The following is a 21,005-nucleotide window of genomic DNA, read 5'->3' on the forward strand; positions in this document are numbered from 1 at the left end:
GTCTGTGCTCAGCCAGAGAGAAATTCTCTGTAACCTGATTCCTTCTCTGCAAAGAGGGTGAGCAGCGAGCAGAGGAGATTTAACCAACGGAAATCTCTGCCGGCATCCAACAGACAGAGCACAGGTGAGAGGCAACAGGTGTATTTCACACTAGAGAATATGTATATAAAGATAAGATAAGATGCATTCTACTGATTTACATAACAAAACTGTTTACACTGTGCACATCTTTAATTTTGATACATCACACTGTCTGTGCTGTTCATACTGGCTATCCTTAGATCTACACTGTGAATATCTTTCTATATTTGCCATATTTATACTGTTTATATATTTAGACTTGCTGTATTTTTCTTAGATATCTTTAAACTTGTATATATTTTATATTCATGTATCTGTGTGTGTGGTTGTAGATCTGTAAAATTGAGGCATTAATAAAGCAAATCCTCTATTTGTTGTTATCTGTATACATACTTTAATATTTGTTTTTCTTGTGATGCTGTGATACTAAATTTCCCTTCCGGGTATCATATTTTATAAATTATATATTCTAATCTTTTGTTATCTTTACTTATCTTATAATAATAAACTTTATAATTCACTTTTTCTTTAACCTGAAAGACTCCTCTGGCTCCATTTCCATGTGCAATAATAAAAATAAATTGTGTTGTACATACAGAGTAAAAATATGATTAAAAACTGCAGATAAATGTCACCTGTCACCTGTAAGCTCCACCTTCCTCCAACCTGTTTGTGTCCTTCCGCCCTCACAGACGGATCTATATCCTGTCTCTGTCTCTACCAGGCGGATGGATCTATTCTCCAACCTGGGCGACGAAAAAAAAAAACCCAGCGAAAATAACAACAGCTTTTCCACAATGTTGCTCCATCACAGGATGAAACTTCGGTTCAGGTAAAGTAGACAAAGAACCCGTGACGTCAGAGCGCACCTGAGGGTTGTTTGGACTTTGGTTCGGTTTGTTGTCTTTGAGAAGGAGGAGAACGCTTCCAGGTGATGCTCTTCATCACCTGTCGGGGCGTGTTAACCTGCAGTGCAGGGTCTAATGGATCCACCGTGGAACAGATGAGCTCATCCGGCTTGTTTGGTGTTTTCTTCGCAGGTTTTGACGAATGTGATGGAAAGAGAAAGACAGAGTCCTGAGAGAGAGACGCCGCCTCAGCACTGGAGAAGCTGCAAGTTGATGATTGACCCCGCGCTGACAAAGGGACTGTACAAAGTGTACCGTTATGATGGACAGCACTTCAACATACCCGTGAGCCCTTATCCAACATCTTTCTTTGTTTGTCTCTGATCCAGAGCTGCACGTCAACATGTTTCCATCATCCTGTATGTTTTCCATGATGATGATGATGATGATGATGATGATGATGATGATGGCCGTTGTTTACCTGCACAGGTGGAGGACTTAGGTCTGTTTCCTGTGGATGCAGTCAGAGATCCGCGCATCTGCCGCCTGTGGAGCAAATACAACAAGACTGAGCTGCTGGTGGCTAAATTCAAGGTACTGTAAAGAGTACTGATACCACACTGTACTTTACAACACAAGTAAGAGTACATTCAAAGTGGTACTGAAGTAAAAGTATGTAAGTATAATAAGGAAAATGTATTTAGACAGTGGAGGAGGAAGTATTCAGATCATTTATTTAAGTAAAAGTACTAATACCACGCTGTAAAAGTATAATAGCATACTGTAAAACTGCTTATTCTAAAGTACTAATACCACGCTGTAAAAGTATAATAGCATACTGTAAAACTACTTATTCTAAAGTACTAATACCACGCTGTAAAAGTATAATAGTATACTGTAAAACTGCTTATTCTAAAGTACTAATATCACATTTTAAAAGTATAATAGCATACTGTAAAACTACTTATTCTAAAGTACTAATACCACATTTAAAAAGTATAATAGTATACTGTAAAACTACTTATTCTAAAGTACTAATACCACATTTTAAAAGTATAATAGCAATAATAGCATACTGTAAAACTGCTTATTCTAAAGTACTAATACTACACTGTAAAAGTACTTTTACATTTTTATGTGCCAAAATCTTCATTTGTAAAGTAACTAATAACTATTACATAAACATAATATATGTTTATTGTACATTAAAGACAAGTAAAATCAGCAGATTCTCACTTTTCAGAAGCTTTCTGTTGCTAAACTAATCAGTCAATTCATTTTATGTACAGTTGGGTAGTTTAATCTATAATGCATCATATTTTATATGTTTGTTTGAAAAAAAATAGTAGTAACTAGTAAATACAGTTGTTTTCAGACTTCTGAATTGTCAGAATGTACAGAGAAATAAGTACATTAAAATACCTTACTTGAATAAAGAACTTAGTTACAGTCCATCACTGATCTTCATAATACTCATAATAACAATATTAATAATGATTATATGAGTTATAACATCACTTGTTGTTTATCTTCGTCCTTCCAGGTTGATGAGTGGTACGTCGGCCCCGTTCCTCCCAAAGAAGTGACGTTCTCCAGGTTGAACGACAATGTGAGGGAGGCGTTCTTGACGAACATGTGCAGAAAATATGGCAACGTCGAAGAAGTGGAAATATTTTACAACCCCAAAAACAAGAAGCACTTAGGGGTGGCGAAGGTCGTCTTCGACACGGTGAGGGCCGCGAAAGAAGCTGTTCAGCACCTCCATCAGACATCAGTGATGGGAAATGTTATTCATGTGGAAGTCGACCCTAAAGGTAACACTGATTGATAAAAGTTGCTCATGTTTTTTATGTATTGAAAGTATAAATGTTGAATTATATTCATTGCAACCTTCCTCAGGTGAAAACAGGGCGCGCTATCTGCAGCTCCTCTGGCGTGGTCTTTATACTCCGTGGACGTTGCCGGTGGGCAGCAATGAGCGAGCTCTTCAAAGCTTAATCGACCGTTTGCTGGTAAAGACTTGCTTATTTTGAAGCAATCATATATATTCATGTATGTTTTTAAGCTCATAGTTCTCACTCGTTTTCTCTTACAGGGCAGCACAGCCGCACAGCAACAGGCGAGCATCTCCAGCCCGACCAGCATCGCCACCCCCCTCTCTCTGGACACAGCCTACTCCAGTATTTGGCAGGATACACCGTGCAGCTTCGGGCTTACACCTCGTTCTCAGGGAACTCCCCGCACTCCTTCCTTATCCGCGACTCCTCTCTCCCAGGACTCCTGCTACTCCAGTCTTCAGGCGACTCCGGTCCTCCAGGGGGAGCCCTCCACGTACAGTGTTCTCAAACCTTTAAGACGAGAGCTCTGCCATCGTAAACCCGCGAGGTATCACAGGGGATCAGGCGAGGTCTCAGATGTGAGCTTATTTTTGAAGCAACCTCCACACGCCTTCTCACAGTTACAAACCGGCAGCCAGCAGCTTGCACTGTGGGGTCACAATGCACAATCATCTACTCACAATAACACAGATCCTTCCTTTAACCTTTCCTCCCCGTGTCAGGAGTCCAGAGAGGTGGTCACAGCCGCCTCCAAGGCTTTACATCTGAACTGCAACTCTTACAGCATACTGAGCATTAATTTCACAGCCGACCGACAGACAGCAGCCTCCTCCCCGCCTGATGGAGCAGGCTTATCTCCACCTGCTGTCAACTGCTCCGCCAGCAGCCCCCAGCCCGAGGTGGAGAGTTTGGACTCCCGCATTGAAAGTTTGCTGACGCGAAGCCAGAATGCCGACTCCTCATTCTTTGACAGAAAGACTTTAGAGGCTGACGTTCACTCTCAGGACAGTCCGGCTTCACCCTGCTCGGCAAACACCTCCCCTCTCTCAGACGACTCGCTCGTTTGTGAGTCTTTCGCGACGAGCCACCAGCGCTCCTACGATGATCTCGTCGACAACGAAGAGGATGAAACTACTCGAGCTGTCTCGTTTCTTACACGAAACTCAGAGTCTCCTGCTCCACCTGATTTCACACACGATGCAGAAATGTTTCAGTCATTGTGTCCGAAGGTAATTCCTCTAGATCAGAAAATTAAAGTTATGTTGTCGTATGAAAACGTGTCATTCAGATTATTTTCTGTCTTACTCAGGAGCATCATGCAGCAAATGAGGAAGCTTCACCCACAGAAGAGATCTCCTCTCTACCTCAGCCTCCGCCCTTTTCTTCTCTCAACAGCACCACTCAGCTCCTTACCTCCAAACCTCCTCCTGCCATTAGGCCTGGATGCCCTCCACCACCAGCAGTCGCCCCTTTCCCTTTCCCCATCCCTCCCTTTCCTCCATCTATTCCACCCGTCCCTCCTCGCCTGCCAAATGGCACCATCCCCGTCCCACCTCCAGGCTGGATTCCACCTCCACGCCATCGCACTGGCATCCCCATCCCTCCTCCACCTATCCCACCTCCTTGTTCTATCCCACCTCTTCGTTCTATCCCACCTCCTTGTTCTATCCCACCTCCTCGTTCTGTTCCACCTCCTCGTTCCATTCCTCCTCCTCGTTCTGTTCCACCTCCTCGTTCTATCCCACCTCCTTGTTCCATACCTCCTCCTCCAGCTTTTCTCGGACCTCCTCCACCTTTGATGGTGCCTCCTTCTGTCCCACCTCCTGTGCACACCTTCCCCTTACCCGTGCGGCCTGCAGGCAATTTGGTCGAGGGGAATCCTCCAAGGCATTTCCATCGGCCTCCCTGGCCCGCTCCACCTTTTCCCAGGTTTAACCCCTTCGTGCCACCGCCAGACTTCCCCACACCCGTGAGGGAAAACCCTCACAAGGTCACGATAGAAAAAGTTTTAGACGTCATCGTGGATGAACTGAAGTCAATCATTAAGAAAGACATGATGCGTAGGATGATTGAAGGGGTCGCTTTCAAGGCATTCGAGGACTGGTGGGACTGTCAGAAGAAAACAAAGGTGATTTTCACTGTTGTATCTCTGTAGCACCACAATGCTTCATTTATAACGGTACGATGCGACACCTTTATTAAAATATTGCAGCTCCTGCAACTTTGGGAGGCAGCAGGTTCATTATTATTGTTGTTCTGTTCATAAGATACAAGTCCCTCCTTTGAAAAGTGGAGCAGCGACAGCAGAAGAGACGACCAAACTAAAAAATCCTCTCAGTCACCTTGGTGGACAGGGCAAAAAACCTCCACTGCCGTCTTTCAAGGTAAAAAAAAATCAGTTTGAAATAATGAAACACACCAAGATTTGACTCCTGAGCAAGGCATTAATGTGAAATAATTTATTGTTTTGTAGGTAAAAAGGAAACGAGCCCACGCTCCTGCTACATCAGAAGACGCAGAAAACGCGTCCTCTACTCATGAAAGTTCTGGTCAGTGATTTTAACGCAGTTAACCCTCATTCACTGTCTGTGATCGACTCCAGCCTGACCCACTGTGTCTGTGTTTCCACGTGGTGTTAGATGTGAAACAAGGCGACGACGTATTTAAACCTGCACCTGAGAGAGCCAAGCGCAGACATGCGAGACCGCATGAGCTTGACAGTGATGATGACGACGACGATGATGAGGGGAAAGAAGAAGAAAACACACTTCAAGATGAAGAGACTGTATCAGGCAAAGTGCAGGCTGTTGCGCCAGCTGATGAACACCCTCAAATCCTGGTGAATACATTTTAGTTAGTTTTCAGGAATGATCTCATTCTAGTAGTAAAATGTAAAATATATTTTCTTCTTTTTGTGGCCCCTGCATGTGTAATATACTGTCTATATGTTGCTGTAATTAGTGTGACAGAGCTGATCATGATGATGGTGATCATCATGCTGAAGAAGAAAAGGAGTCGGCACAAAAGCCCACAGAGGACGACGATTGTGTCGTCATCCAAACTAACGATGGAGCGCCGTGTTTAGACAGCGGTACGTTCAAACGTCACACAGATGCAGCGTTGAACACTAACAAAAAAAACACGTGCTGATTGGTAAATATTTGTTCTTTATTTGATTATAGAGACTTTTTCAGAGAGCAGCTCCTCTGAGGACAGTGAATACTCGTCAGACTTTGACTCCTCCGACTCGTTCGCCTCAGAGAGCTTCGAGGACTCCGACCTCAGTCCTGAGGATGAAGACATGGAGGAAGACGGCGAGGATGACGGGAGCGCCGAGTGTATCGTCATATCATCGGATGAAGAGTCGATGGAGCTTGAGCCCCCCGTCACCCCCTCAGCCCCGCTAACCCCTGGTGCTCAGCTGGAGCTGGAGCTGGAGCTGGAGCTGGAGCTGCAGGACTGGCCAGCTCCTTTTCATAGGGAGGAAACTGAGGAGAACCACTACACATCCTGTCAACAAGACACCTGTGACTTGGATGCCATCATGGAGCTTCAAAGCAGCGAACCCCAGGACCATCTACAGCTCCTGTCACCTATAGGACTTCCAGGTTATATGTCCAGCATGTTGTACAGCCATTTCACCATAGAGAAAGTCAGGGGATTACCGAATTCATCCTCTGGGAACCATGAATATCTTTAAAACTTTAATCTCATCAGTCAAGTAGATGCTAAAACATCAATCTTCTGGTCAAAAAGATTTAATCAGTTAATCCTCTGGGGACCATGACTGAGTGTGTGCACACAGTTTCACAGCAATCCACCCAATAATCAGTGAGAAATTTGAATTTACTTAGAGAAAGTCGGTGGATCACCAAATGCAGTGGGGTTCATCCTCTGGGAACAACAAATATCTGTAACCTTTGAGTTAGTCAGTCAAGTAGATGCTAATATTTCAGTGGAAGAAGTGAAAACATTGCAAAAACATATAATGGTGGCAGTGAATGAAGTCACGGGATCATTTATTATTAATCCTCTGGGGACCATGACTCGTTGTGTGTGTGTGTGTGTGTGTGTGTGTGTGTGTGTGTGTGTGTGTTTCACAGCAAGCCACCCAATAATCATTGATAAATGTGAATAAAAAACAAAAAAAGTTAACTTAGAAAAAGTCAGAGGATCACAAAATTCAGTAGGGTTCATCCTCTGGGAACCTCGATGCTGTATAAAATGAAGTAGATGCTGAGATTTCATTGAATAAACAAAAACTTTGCTGGTGGAAAAGTAAACGGATTATTAGAGTCATTAGAATTTAATTTAGAGGAGCTTCTCTGTAGCACATTTCATGGCAAATGAGATTTCTTCACTTTGAATTCATCCTCTTGGGGACACGAAAGTATTGCTAGAATAAGACCATGTAACGTTTTCTTCTTATGTATCTGTGCAGCAGTGGAGCCACACCATGACGTAGAGATGGAGATCGCTGAATGGACGGTGGAGTCACTCGAAACCATAGAAAACCTGAGGCCTCTCACTCCTACCGGCTGCTTGGTGGACAGCGACCCGGACCTCCTGATGAGAAGCAAACCAACATCTCCAGCTGTGGAGGAGGTGGAACGACCACAAACACCAGGCAAAGGGATTGTGGCTGAACTGGAAAGCGTGGGCTCTCCTGATGAAGTCCTCTCCCTCTCGCCAGCAAGCCCTGAGTTCATTCTGGTTCCCTCTGGTCCCCCAGCTTCATTGTACCAGGATATGCCCAAAACTCCTGGTAGAGAGGATAGAAGTGGATGGACTTTCCACATGTCTGGGAGACCTCCTGCAACCCCAGGCCGAGAGACGATCATATCAGAAGGTAGCATAGTGATCTGCAGCCCACCTCCTGTGCCATGCCTGTCTAGTAATCCATACATCACAGCCCCAAAGACTCCTGGTAGAGACATCATCCTACCCCGACGAGCTATAGTCCACAGGAGGAAAATGGTGACCACCTCACAGCCCACGCTATGTGATTCTCTCAGAGGCTCTCCCATCGTAGTGTCCTCTCCATGCAGCCTCTCTGAGTCTTCATCCGAGTCTACTGATGGGACATGCATGTGGATCAGCTCAGGTGTAAGAATGAAGCCCTTGCAGGGACTGGAGAACATGCCCGGACTTCTGGATGAGGAGAATCGGAGAGAGACGGAGAAATCCCCAATGAGGAGAAAACAGCTGAGGAGGCTAAAGAGGAGATGGAGAGTCCGTCAGAGGCAGAGGTCGCTGAAAAGAAACGCCGGTCCCCTGTCCTCCCACAGTCGTCCTCAGAGGTGGCGTTCACTCGGTGAGGAGAGAGGGATCCTTCACTGGGTCTGGAAGGACGGCCTGGATGAAGAAGATGCACGGCTGCTGAAGCGCACATATCACAGGCTGCAAGAGAAGGATAATGGCTTTGGTTGGATCAGTGACACCCTGTGGATACATCACCCTCATATCCTTTTTAAGAGTGTAGCGATGACTGAGATCAAAGCAACACGATGCGATTGAGCGCCTCCAGTTTCAGAGTGTAATCAATCCCACTGTGGTAAATATGTTCAGTCCCAGATTTACTCTTGTCCAGCGGTTTCCTGCTCGCCCACTTTCCACTTTTCTTATCTTAGCTTCTTCCAGATTCTGTTAGCTCCGTTAGCTCTTTCAGTTCCCTTAGCTGTTAGCTTTGTTAGCTGTTAGCTTTGTTAGCTGTTAGCTTTGTTAGCTCTGTTCGGTTAGCTCTCTTACCTCTGTTAGCTGTTAGCTTTGTTAACGCCATTAGCTCTGTTCAGTTAGCTCCGTTAGCTCTGTTAGCTGTTAGCTTTGTTAGCTTCATTACCTCTGTTCAGTTAGCTCTGTTAGCTCTGTTAGCTCTGTTAACTGTTAGCTTTGTTAGCATTAGCTCTGTTCAGTTAGCTCTGTTCGGTTAGCTCTCTTAGCTCTGTTAGCTGTTAGCTTTGTTAACGCCATTAGCTCTGTTCAGTTAGCTCTGTTAGCTCTGTTAGCTTTGTTAGCTCTGTTCAGTTAGTTCTGTTAGCTCTCTTAACTGTTAGCTTTGTTAGCTCCATTAGCTCGGTTCAGTTAGCTCTGTTAGCTGTTAGCTTTGTTAGCTCCATTAGCTTGGTTCAGTTAGCTCTGTTAACTGTTAGCTTTGTTAGCTCCATTAGCTTTGTTCAGTTAGCTCTGTTAACTGTTAGCTTTGTTAGCTCCGTTAGCTCTGTTAGCTGTTAACTTTGTTAGCATTAGCTCTGTTCAGTTAGCTCTGTTAGCTGTTAGCTTTGTTCGCATTAGCTCTGTTCAGTTAGCTCTGTTAACTGTTAGCTTTGTTAACATTAGCTCTGTTCAGTTAGCTCTCTTAACTGTTAGCTTTGTTAACATTAGCTCTGTTCAGTTAGCTCTGTTAGCTGTTAGCTTTGTTAGTTCCATTAGCTCTGTTAGCTCTGTTAGCTGTTAGCTCTGTTAGCTGTTAGCTCTGTTCAGTTAGCTCTGTTAGCTGTTAGCTTTGTTAGCTTCATTAGCTCTGTTAGCTCTGTTAGCTGTTAGCTCTGTTAGCTGTTAGCTCTGTTCAGTTAGCTCTGTTAGCTGTTAGCTTTGTTAGCTCCGTTAGCTCTGTTCAGTTAGCTCCGTTAGCTCTGTTAGCTGTTAGCTTTGTTAGCATTAGCTCTGTTCAGTTAGCTCTGTTAGCTGTTAGCTTTGTTAGCATTCGCTCTGTTCGGTCAGAATCAGTGAAATAGTTGGTGTTGTGTGACTTAGTGCCGTAAAGCGTTACGTATGAGCCCAAAGTTACATAGTGTGAGAACAGACGTACGAATGACAGAGACACCGTTCAGCTGATCACAGGTCAGTGTGGGTCAACAGGAGTTATTTATGGTAGAAAGGTTCCACAGTGTTGTTGTTGTTGTTGTTGTTGTTGTTGTTGTTGTTGTTGTTGTTGTTGTTGTTGTTGTTGTTGTTGTTGTAAACATATACATAAATAATAAATTCAGAGTAATCTGTGACGTCCTGAACTGCTGCTCACTGACTAAAGTCCCCACAGAGAAGAGTATCGAACACAAATCATGGCAGCCGCACCACAGGACGGGCTGTGCTCGCAGCGAAGGTTTCTACAAAATCAGCATGAAGGACAAACTGAAATACCTCACCAACACGAAGCTGACCACGGAGCTTCCGTCTACAAGCACTCAGGTATCAAAGAGGCGAAGCTGTCGACCTCGATCGATGATCTCAGCGCTCGCTTTACTCCGCCCAGTGCTTAACGTCAACATGTGTTTCAGCAGGGAACGTGCATACCTGCCCAGCAAGCAACCTCACTGCGTTCTGGATCTGACTTCAGGTCTGAACAGCGCCGCCTGTTGTCGTCCTTCAGCTGTGATAGCGACCTGGTCAAGTTCAACCAACTGAAGGTAAGTAACTGTAGGAGGTCCAAACGATTTGATTTGAATTCGATTAGCACCTAGTGTCCCTAAAGCACATATTTATCTGAACTTTTATCCAGGACAAACTCAAACTGATCTTCATCTCTCAGCTGTTGTTATTTATAGTAGATATTTTGATGGTTTTAGCACCTGGAAAACGAGTGACAAAGGCTCAGACATGTGTCCTCCCTCTACAGAAGGTTAACTCCAGCTCCATAGTGATCATTACACCATGTTTACTGAGGTTGAAGCAGGCAAGGGTCAAAACCAAAACCAGAAAGACAGTCAAGACACGGGCAAACTTTTTTTTTAGATGGGGGGTCATGGAAGTCATCCGAGGGTCCGGCAAGCAAGTAACAAAGCAGATTCAGACTGAATCTCTTTATGTCTTAGTTTCGAAAGAAGAGGATTTGCTTCAGCCGGAGTCACATCCACGAGTGGGGTCTGTTTGCAATGGAGCCTATAGCAGCAGATGAGATGGTGATCGAGTATGTGGGTCAAATCATCAGACAGGTGAGATAAATCCTCAAACGAACAGCAAAGGCTTGGAAAATAAATCCATAACACAAACAGTTTTTTCCCCTGATTGTTCCCATGAATCAGCCCAGTGGCCCCTTTGGGACCGTCTGGTGGTTCTGGGTGCTTTCCAAGAAGTGTGAGTAATAATAAACAGTCTCCTGAATGTGTTTAGGTCATTGCTGACACGAGGGAGCAGAGATACGAGGAGGAAGGCATCGGAAGCAGCTACATGTTCCGGGTCGATCAGGACACCATCATTGATGCTACGAAATGTGGGAACTTAGCCAGATTTATCAACCACAGCTGCAATGTGAGTATGAGCTGTTAGAGCTGTGGTTGGAGGTTAAAGTGGAACAAAATAACTTCATTATTGTGTGTTTTGTCTTGCAGCCGAACTGCTACGCAAAGATCATCACCGTGGAGTCTCAGAAGAAGATAGTGATATACTCCCGGCAGCCGATAGGCATCAACGAAGAGATCACATACGACTACAAGTTTCCCATCGAGGAAACAAAGATTCCTTGTTTGTGCGGAGCAGATGGCTGCCGCGGCTCCTTGAACTGATCTCTAATGAAGTATCAGGTGCCAAAAGCCGCCTGAGGTACTGGTATGATACAAAAACACAGACAACTCTGAAGAAGTCAAAAAGTTTTAATGCTATTCAGAACTGTACAATCAAGATCTGTAAGGACTGGAAACGCTCAGTGAATCATGATTTAATACAATCAACCAAGCACTTGAACCTTTATCAACGGAGGTCTGGAATGACGTGCAAGCACTGGTTAAAACATTATAAAGGCAACGTGACGTCACAGTTTATGAGTGAATGGCAAACACAAGGGGCTCTCCAAACATCATGCAAAAGCCCCCCGCGATGATGAAATGTCTTGTTGAAACGATAACAAACGTGTACAGTTAAATGTTTTCATTTACGAGAGCTTAAATGGAGTTTTGCTTGAGTCAAGCTTGTGTCGATAATGTCGGTTTTTCTTGTTAACTTTGTGTAAAAAAACAAAACAAAAAACGAAGCACTCCTCTTGAGAACTCATACAAACTCATACGATAATCTTTCACGAACATCAGGAGAGATTATAATGAAGTACTTAAATGGTATGTTGTACTAAAACATGCACAAAAAAAAATTAAAGCTTTAATAATCATGCTTTGTGAATTCTTATGTTGTATCGCACATGTCAGACAGTGTCTTTTCATAGTACATTGATAGTTACTGAGACTTTCTGGAGATGTAAAGCGACGGTGACGCTGGTATCACATGTTCTTTGAAACTCCGTTCGGTGTCAGGATGGTCAGATTTCCTCTCGCATGCTGGTCTGCTTCGATGGCTTCGAAAAGAGACTTGAAGTTTCCTGCGCCAAAGCCCTGCGGATACATTTAAGTCAGTGATTGAGCAGCAAACCGACTCCGATCACAGGATACTGAGCTGTATATTTCGCTCTTGCAAGAGTGGCGCCCTCACCTGGTGGTTATGTCTCTGAATGACCTCCAAGAACACGGTAGGGCGATCCTGAACCGGCTTGGTGAAGATCTGAAGTAAATAGCCGTTGTCGTCGTAGTCCACCAAGATCTTCAGCTCCTGAGTAAGAATTTCTTCATGAGGTTGTTGTTGTTTGTATAAATCATAATTTTAATCAGATTTGTTAGCTCTGACCTGCAGAACGTCCAGGTCTTCTGAGATTTTGACCTTTGAGTGTTTCAGGTTCTCCCTCAGCTGGTTGTAGTAGGTGTCAGGCACTGACATGAACTCCATCCCACGCTCCTTTAGGTTACGAATCTGCAGATGAAGATTTCATGGAGACATTACTGTTCTTGCTTTTTGGATGCATGTCAAACACAGTGTCTTGTAGACTTACTGCACTGATGATGTCTGATGTGTTCATTGCTATATGCTGCACTCCTGGTCCTCCATAGTACTCCACATACTCCTATCGGTAAAAACATAGAGAAAGGATGCCTGTTAATTATTTGAATCATTTCTAACCCTCATGTTTGTTGCAGTGTAAAGAACATGCCTGGATCTGAGACTTTCTCTTGCCCATGGCGGGCTCGTTGATGGGCATCTTCACGGTCTCCTCGTAGTTGGCCACGACGATGGAGCGCAGGGCGCTGAACTCTGTCTGAAGCTGCTTGTCATCCACTGACCAGAAGCGGTGAAAGAGAAGGTTTCTTTGATACCTGTTGGATCATGAAGCGGAGCTTAGTGTTTGAGCTTTTCACAGAACACATTCACAGAAGTGATGCTGCTCTCCTATCGTGAGCTGAACTGGAGATCTGCGGCCTACCCAACATGTCTCGACTGTCTTTTTGAGTTACGAGCTGGCCCCATGAAGTCGTTGACATCTTAAAAAAAACGTACACCCCTCTATCCAGGATCAACCAATGAGCTCGCTCATTTAAAGAACTGCCTTTCCCCCCCGCCCTTTTCGTGCTTATGATGGGGGTAAAACTAGATCCAGATGTGGAGAACGGGTGCAGACCCATTTAAGAAAAATGCAAAGTCATGATGATTCCAAACTCGTGCCAAAAAAAGGGAAAGTGGTGCGAGAATCAGATGCTCTTTCACTCCTCCCTGCTCTCTCATCTAAATCACATCACAACATAAAGGCATGAACAGCAGGTAATGTTGTTGCCACGTGTGCATGTTTCTAAATATCTGAGAACGTTACCAGTCCACCACTGGAACCATCTCATCATCCGGTTGGTTTCCCACAACGTGATCGATGAAGTTCAGCTTTCCACTCGGTCTGCACGGAGGAATGGGAGCAAACATTCAGCTCATTACTCTGTCTGAGTTTATTTGAAATATTAGAATAAGTTGTGTCCACTCACAGTTTGCCTAGTAGAGGGTCCTTGAACAGAGGAGGCTGGAAGCCTGGCAGAAACAACCCAGTGTATCCTGTCCTCTCCACAAGTGTGTGCGTGGTGTCGCCATACTGCAGCAGACATTTAGTGTATTCAGTAATGTGACTAAACTTTATTAACTTCATACTCTGTGACGTCTCTTACCGTTTGAAGCACAGCCAGTCTGACTTTACCGCACTTGTCCTCCAGCGTGTAGGGCTCCTTCACGATGACTGCACCTCGCTCTCTGGCTTTCTGTCGAGGAGGTTAACACGGTGAATGGATGGTGGAATAGTAAAGCTGAGAATGCATCTTTGAATTAGTATTCACCTGCACAATGAAGTCACAGTCCTGCACCGTGAATGCAATATCCTTCACTCCATCGCCATGCTTGACTAAATGATCTCCCATCTCTGAGAAAAGATGAGAACGTGTTTTATGAACCATGCAAACTTTGCAATGAAAGGATGTTTTACTAACTAGCTTCTTTTCAAATCGAGTTACCAGTGATATTTCTGTATGTGTCGTCTTTTCTGTTGTTTTGATTGATAATAAGGGTTTAATTACTGCTGAGCTCAGTGTCCTGCCAGCAGGAAACAGTAAGATATTAAAGATATCAATATGCATTTGTAACATAAAAGATTTTATTTTACTTAGACAGCTTCGTTTTTGGAAGTACAGTTCCCAAAATGTGTAATGCGTTTTAAATTCCTGGAAATTTGGAATTTTCCTCGTACCTTTGTTTCCAGGATTGAGGGCGGATGAGAAAACATAAATGATCTGTGAAATACAAAGTGAGAAAACATAATTACATTTGAACAAAGCTACCAATATTCTTATTTATTGAAAGCTAGTGTTACAATCCACAATACTTATTTGTGTACTAATGTGTACTAACTAATTCAAAATGAAGTATACACACTAAAAGCTGCACTAAATCTCTCAATGACTGATGTGTGTTGTTCTTCCAGGCTGCAGGCTTCTTTACCTTTCCTTGCCTGACGACATGGGACACCACATCTCGACTGCCCGTCTCCAAACCCTGGTAGGCCAAAGGCTCAAATCCCAGCTTGTTACAGTAATACGAAGCAGCCTGTTGAAAGGAGACAAAGACTTTCACTCAGCAGAAAGTCACAGAGACGTGTGTTTGCCTTGAACGTTCTGATAGCACCATCTCCTGGTGACATGTTAGGCTTGACTCGGGTCTGAAAATGTATATGTAGCATAGAGTTTAATGTGCTGTGTCCCCTCCACCCCTCTGCAGAGCCAATAGCCTCGCTCTGTGTATAGATGTGTAGCGTTCCCCTTCATCTGTGAGAAAAGTCAGTCAGGAAAAATAATAATGTGCCCCAAACAGTGGAAAGTTAACTTGCCTGTTTTGCATTTCCAACCCAGAATGTCAAGTGGTCAAAACAGAGGAAGCTGCCCTGCTCATGCTGAACAGAAGAAGACAAACACAGACTAAATGAACACAGACAAATGCTGCATCAGTTGCATTAAATCCTAGTTTTAGTGCAGCAACTGCAACATAACACATCTGATTATGTCACCTACCTTTTCACCTTTATCTGTGTATGTAGTCTAAAATAAAACACACATTATAAAGTTATTATATTGCAAAGAAAAAAAAATACCCATGCTGAAATACACAGATAAATATTATTTAAGAGAATAAAAGCCACATAAAATCATTCAGCTGTGAACGGTAACTCACCATCTTCCTCCCGGTGACCTGACCTGACTATAGGAATGAAATCCACAATGAACTTCTGAATTTAAAAGCTGTGAAGGAAGTTTCTAGATCCTCCCCCCATCTGCGAGGAGGAGATATTGGAGGACGAAGAGGAGGAGGAGGAGGAGGAGGAGGAGGAGGAGGGAGATGTTGATGCTTTGTGCATTTTTTGCTGTTATACAATGATTACTCAGGGAAACGTGTGATGACAGCTCATCATCACTGGATTCACCTTCAGTTTGATGCTGCTGGCTGTGATGCTCACACCTCCACAAAGACTCAAATTTTAAGTTTGCGTTAAAAAAATAACTATGAGTTATTTTCCATGTCTTCCCTGCGTCATAATGCATAATAAATCAATCAATGAAGGTAAAAAGAAAGTCTTTGTCCACATGTGTTTAGCACTGCAGCAGTTTTTTTGACTTGAATCAGACGTCCATATGTTAGCGTTTAGTGGGCGAGAGGAGGCTCACTCATGCAGGACTCTTATTGGCTCTCTGGGTTTGAGACAACTGAGCCCTCATGCGCCTTGAAAAACGCCTCTGACCCATCAGACCTCCTCCAAATATTCCAATAATCACAATTATTGTGGTTAAAAGGGTGAAAGACTCATCCAGGAGAATCAATGCTCTTTGTACAAATGTGATAAATCTAAAATCAGGTTGATTAGTTTGGGTTGTTTTCTGTTTTTGGGACATTATAAGTTGATTTAATGGATTTCAGCTGTTGGTCTTAACACTGCAGAATCAGGAAAATGTACAAAATCATATATACTGATCCATGCTCATTTATTTTTGCATTATTTTTTCTATTTTCTAATTCTCCTTCTCTTACTTGTTTTTGCATCTTTCTTCATATTTTTGTACTTTATACTTTTGTGCAGCAAATTCCTCAAGGCAAACCAACTTATACTTTAGAAGCACAACAACTATACATTATTATATAAGAGAGCAAAGGATGACATCATTGTAGAGGTCATCAAGTTTCTATCTGCAGTATTACAGCCACATATACAACAACATGTATCTGTGTTGTAAACTGATTAAAACTGTTCTTAAAGCACTGCAGCACCAACCAGAACCCAAACAGTAAAGCTTTTTTACTTTCCCTTGATCAACACCAGACAAAAACCTTCTCAAAGAATCCAAAGGAACAAACTGACCAACCTGTGACGACATTAACACTCGAAACAACAGCTCAGTTTGGATTTGAGAGCGTCCAGCAGTTATCTCTGCACTAAACTTTAATAAATGAACTTTATGATCTGAGGAAACAATAAAAAAACAGAAACACAAACCAGGACCTTACAGAATTACATTGTTTGTCATGTCTGGGTTAATTATGCTACATAATTAATTGTGCATATGTAATAAAAATACTTTAATACAGTGACAGATGACTTTGAAGTCTTATTTCCTCTTTCATGACACTTCCACTGTTTAATACACCCCGTCTGCATCTGTACAGACTGTATGAGTTATTATTATCTCATTAAATTCATACTTTGTGTTAGATTTGACTAAAAGTTCAAATCTCCACCATTAAAACCAGATAATTGAGATATTTTTGTCATTGTTTTTATTGGCTCCGTCAGCAGGAATCTGCAGACAACAACAGACTCAGTGTGTCTTGTTACTATCTTTAGTGGATTATTGCAGCTTCGTGCTGACACAAAAAGTCCCTTTGGACTCTGCAGCTGATCCAGAACACGGCAGGATTACAGATCATATTTCTGCCATTCTGGCTCCCTTAGAAAATCCAGAATTTAAAATCCTTCTCCTCACCTGCAGAGCTCTTCGTGGTCAGACACCATCACATCTTAAGGAGCTCACCGTCCCCATATACACAGTTAGTTTCTTAATAACAAACCAAAGACAGCAGGAGTCCCAGAGCATCTATTAATCATCATAAGTCTTATTCTAAAGCACTGGTGATACGAACACCTTAAAAAGTCAAACTTAGAACTGTGTTCACATCAGAGAGGCTGCGAGGCTCAGCTGTAAATGACAAGGCTCATTAAATAAAAGCCAGACTTAAAGGATCTGTCTTAAGGTTTCTTTCCTAGACGTTCAGAGCCACAGATCCAGAGACCGGTGACTAAAGGTGGAGTCCAGCTGCAGAGGATCTGACAGGCTGGTGTTATTCAGTGATTTAAAAACAAATAAAAAGATCTGTCTGCTCTCCGTCAGTACTCAGGTATTCTGAATAAATTGTGGGCTACCAACAGATGTTTTTTTAGGAAGACCAAACAATAGAGTTTTGCAGTTGTTGAGCCTCGTGGTGATAAAAGCATGAATTCATTTTCCTGAGGCAGGAACAGCCTGACAGGGACATCTAATGCAAAACCAAGAGTCCAAGAGTCCGAGGAAACCTCGAGGTTTTTGACCTGCTCTGACTGTTCTCTCCGAACCTTTGGCTCAAATATGACAACATAAGTCTTGATCGAGCTGAAGGAAGTTGTATGTACCGATCAATGGGACTGAATTCTCACATTATCTCCTCTTTCATGATTAATTCATCAGGTCTCGCTCGTTCTTTGCGTACCGTCTTGTAAAGTGTGGCTGCTGTTCTTGCTCCTGCCTAGAAAACATGTTGTTGAACATCTTTGCTGTAGTGAAACAGATGTGTTAGGCGTGTGTGTTGTGTCGCAGCTCCACATTCCAGTAACAGCTCACTAATGAGAATTTCAAGCCCGCCTCCCTCAGAGCTCCCCGCCGTCAGCGTCCCTGAGGATCTTTGTTTTTCACGCCGTTACCAAGAGGTTCACTGTTGTCAAGGGATGCAGCTACACACACACACACACACACACACACACACACACACACACAGAGAGAGAGGAGCACAACAAATAAATGAAATGAAACCAGCTGATTTACATCACTGCAGAGTGTGCAGCTTCAGCAGAGCACAGATACACGTTTACTGGCTTGAAAACACCTGATGCTGATGGATTTGCTTTGCTGCCTCACTGCAATGTTTTCTAAATGTTACCTCATACATCATGCTGCATTACAGTGCACCGTAGGCCTGAATCCCCCAGCCTCTGCGGCCTCTCTGAGGACAAACACCTCAGTCAATTAGGTCCTTCCCACGCCGCCTCTCCTCACATAATTGTAGTGGCTTGATTGGAAGGAGCACAGCAAAGAATAAACATGAGCGAGTTATCATCTGCAAATCCACAAATACTGGTGAACGGTGAAGAAGAGGAGCAGCAGAAGCAGAAGCAGGACGACGCCGCTGCAAAAGAAGAAGAAGAAGAAGAGCAGATGTCTTCTGAGGAATGTTTGGAGGACGGCGCCGCTGCAGAAACAGGGAAACAAGCAAAGATGCAGTCTGTTTTCCAACAGGTACGTAACCGGATCAGATCACAGGTGGGTGTGAAGGAGCCAAAGAACAGCATCCTGGAGCTGGTGCAAAGAGTCAAAGACAGAGGAATGGAGGTCACACAGGTGAACGGTGACCCCGAGGGCGAGGATGTCAGCGGTGAGGAGAAGAAACAAGCGGAGGTGTTGATAGATGAGAGCAAAGATGAGATGGATCTAAGGGAGGAGGAGTTGTGTGCAATCTTTGAGGAAAAGCTTGAGGCTGCTAAGAAGGCCTTAAGAGATGAGTTCGAAGTTCAGCTTTCTCAGGTGCGTAAAGAAACGCAGGCCTACGCTGACAAGGCTGTCAAAGACTTTGAGTGTAAGATGCAACTTCACAACCTACGAGAGCAACAAGAGAGCAAAGGTCCAGACAGGAGACAGAAGCCTTCAGCAGCTCCTTTACTGCCGTCCAGAAGAGGAAGAGTCCTGACCCGGACCATGACCACCATCATCCCGAAGACGTGTGCCCCCGTCATCGTCGGCCCACGTGCGAAATCAGAGACACTGAGCTCCTCGAAGGGTGAAAGCTCTCGACTTCGACTGAAAGATCCAATGTTCTCCCTGACAAGCAACAACAAGCAGTGCCAGAGCCGCAAGCCACTGCCCCCAACTGTTCACCCCCCACTGCAGCAGCGGAAAAAACCTGCCCGGGCAAAAGTTTGAACGGGGAACTGAGTCGAAACCTTGATCAGCAGGAGAATCCAGGTCACATTTAGAAAGAGAAGCTCTGCTGATGCTTGTTACTGTACCTGCTGTCCAGCTCTTTGTACAAATAAAGAGCTACATTTTAAAAATGAAATTATAATAAAGCATTCTGAGAGTTCAAAACGAGGTTTCCCGTTCACTTCAATACAGTCAATGCAAAACTCTCCCTGCAGGAGACGTGGATTGTTTTTGAACCATGGAAAGCCGGTCGAGCATTTATTAAATAGAACTTGTGGGACTTTTTGTCTTACTAGGAGCGTCCAAATGTCGACTACTGCTTAAATGTCATGCTTGTATAGCCAAAGAAATTAGTTCTGATATCATGGATATTTAATAAATGCGACAATTATGACTCCAGGTACCCTGTACAGACCTTTTTCACACGCAGGATACTTTTTAGTCGTAGAATTAGACGTGTAAATATTAAAAATGATGCATACAGACATTTGTTCTGTCACTAACCTGTTGTCACTAAACTTTTAGAGTCTTTTGTTGCCAACATTTTTAAAGCATGTTTAAAAATGATGAAAAACAAACATGTCTTTGTGCTATTTTAAATCAAATATGGAGTTTCAGTGTTTGCACATGCATGACAACTTATTTTGGACGCAGCGTGGGGGTTGTTGACAATAAGAGTCTGTTTAAATGCTCTTTAACTTGAACTATAGCACAGTGAAAATGTTTCCATGAGTATAACAAAACCTTAAATATTCAAATATTTGTGGTAGTTGTAAAATCTGACCAACAGATGGCAGCAGTTCCTTTTTACAGGCTCAGGAGAATCACATAAAACTTCTGCGTCACCTTTGCAGAGCATGACAGAGCAGTTTTACCACAACTCAACTATGTTATCCACATTTCCATCCTCTGCAGCAGTTATTTAAAAACATGATGCTGATGATGACTGGAAATGTTCTTGGCATTTAACTCTATATTATCAAATGATTTGGAAATGAAGGGTGCAGAGAAGAAGTAGCCTGAGCAGGAGGAAAACCATTGTGAAGAAACCAGCTGCAGCTCTGCAGCTCTGCAGACTGTTGCTGCTCCCCAGTGGTCAAACAGCGGAGGACCGATCGACTCCCAGGACAGAAGATGTGTAATGACGAAGTGAAGACGAAGAAGATGATGCAGCTTCCTAATCACAGGTTCAAGATTTGAATTTGTTTGAGTAAATGAGTCTAAATGATCTATTTTTGTATGCATATTGAACATTTTTATCCCCGTTATTCTGGAAAATAACCACATGCACTGATACAGACAAACTAAACCTGCATGTGTTGATATCTCTTCATTGCTTTCCTGCAAAAATGTCATTTTCTAAAAACACACACCATCAGTTCATGGTACAGGTGTAACTGGTGGAAGACAGGTGATCGTTCACCTCTGACATCTACTCGTGCAGACCTGAGCACCTGAGTGCTTCCAGCAGCTGAACTGGCACTGGGACCAGCCAGTGACAGGAGATGCATTTAGCCACAGGAGCCGTGTGCCTGGAGGGGAGGGAGGCCCCTTCACAATGGACGGGATAGAGAAGGATGTGAAGAGGATCTTTGTGGGATGATGAGCCCCGAGCGACCAATATCCGGAGGGGACGAGAGCCCAGCACATTCAGGTCTGGCCAAGCCGCCGCCGTCCTTTCGGAA

At 43.6% G+C, this 21,005-nt stretch overlaps 2 protein-coding genes across 2 annotated transcripts; one reads left to right on the forward strand and one right to left on the reverse strand.

The window, feature by feature from the left end:
- Positions 1-9: 9 nt before the first annotated feature.
- Positions 10-11,726, forward strand: LOC104933663 (histone-lysine N-methyltransferase SETD1B-A). The gene is made up of 19 exons (XM_027277913.1): positions 10-124; positions 774-913; positions 1,122-1,274; positions 1,419-1,523; positions 2,473-2,743; positions 2,829-2,941; positions 3,025-3,996; positions 4,077-4,895; positions 5,035-5,151; positions 5,241-5,316; positions 5,407-5,606; positions 5,729-5,858; positions 5,950-6,375; positions 7,209-8,228; positions 9,786-9,952; positions 10,045-10,170; positions 10,576-10,695; positions 10,874-11,011; positions 11,092-11,726. Exons 3-19 carry the CDS (start codon positions 1,203-1,205, stop codon positions 11,263-11,265), a joined length of 5,046 nt encoding a protein of 1,681 aa, XP_027133714.1. The 5' UTR covers positions 10-124; positions 774-913; positions 1,122-1,202; the 3' UTR covers positions 11,266-11,726.
- hpdb (4-hydroxyphenylpyruvate dioxygenase b) lies at positions 11,337-15,635 on the reverse strand. Its single transcript, XM_010749158.3, has 14 exons — positions 15,275-15,635; positions 15,115-15,141; positions 14,934-14,996; positions 14,549-14,653; positions 14,298-14,340; positions 13,891-13,973; positions 13,726-13,815; positions 13,549-13,652; positions 13,386-13,463; positions 12,732-12,894; positions 12,573-12,644; positions 12,371-12,493; positions 12,179-12,295; positions 11,337-12,081 (listed from the first exon to the last, which is right to left on the reverse strand). The coding sequence occupies exons 1-14, from the start codon at positions 15,275-15,277 to the stop codon at positions 11,971-11,973; spliced, it is 1,182 nt and encodes a 393-aa protein (XP_010747460.1). The 5' UTR covers positions 15,278-15,635; the 3' UTR covers positions 11,337-11,970.
- Between the last annotated feature and the right edge of the window lie 5,370 nt (positions 15,636-21,005).

Source organism: Larimichthys crocea, chromosome III (genome assembly GCF_000972845.2).
Source record: "Larimichthys crocea isolate SSNF chromosome III, L_crocea_2.0, whole genome shotgun sequence".
Taxonomy (NCBI): domain Eukaryota; kingdom Metazoa; phylum Chordata; class Actinopteri; family Sciaenidae; genus Larimichthys; species Larimichthys crocea.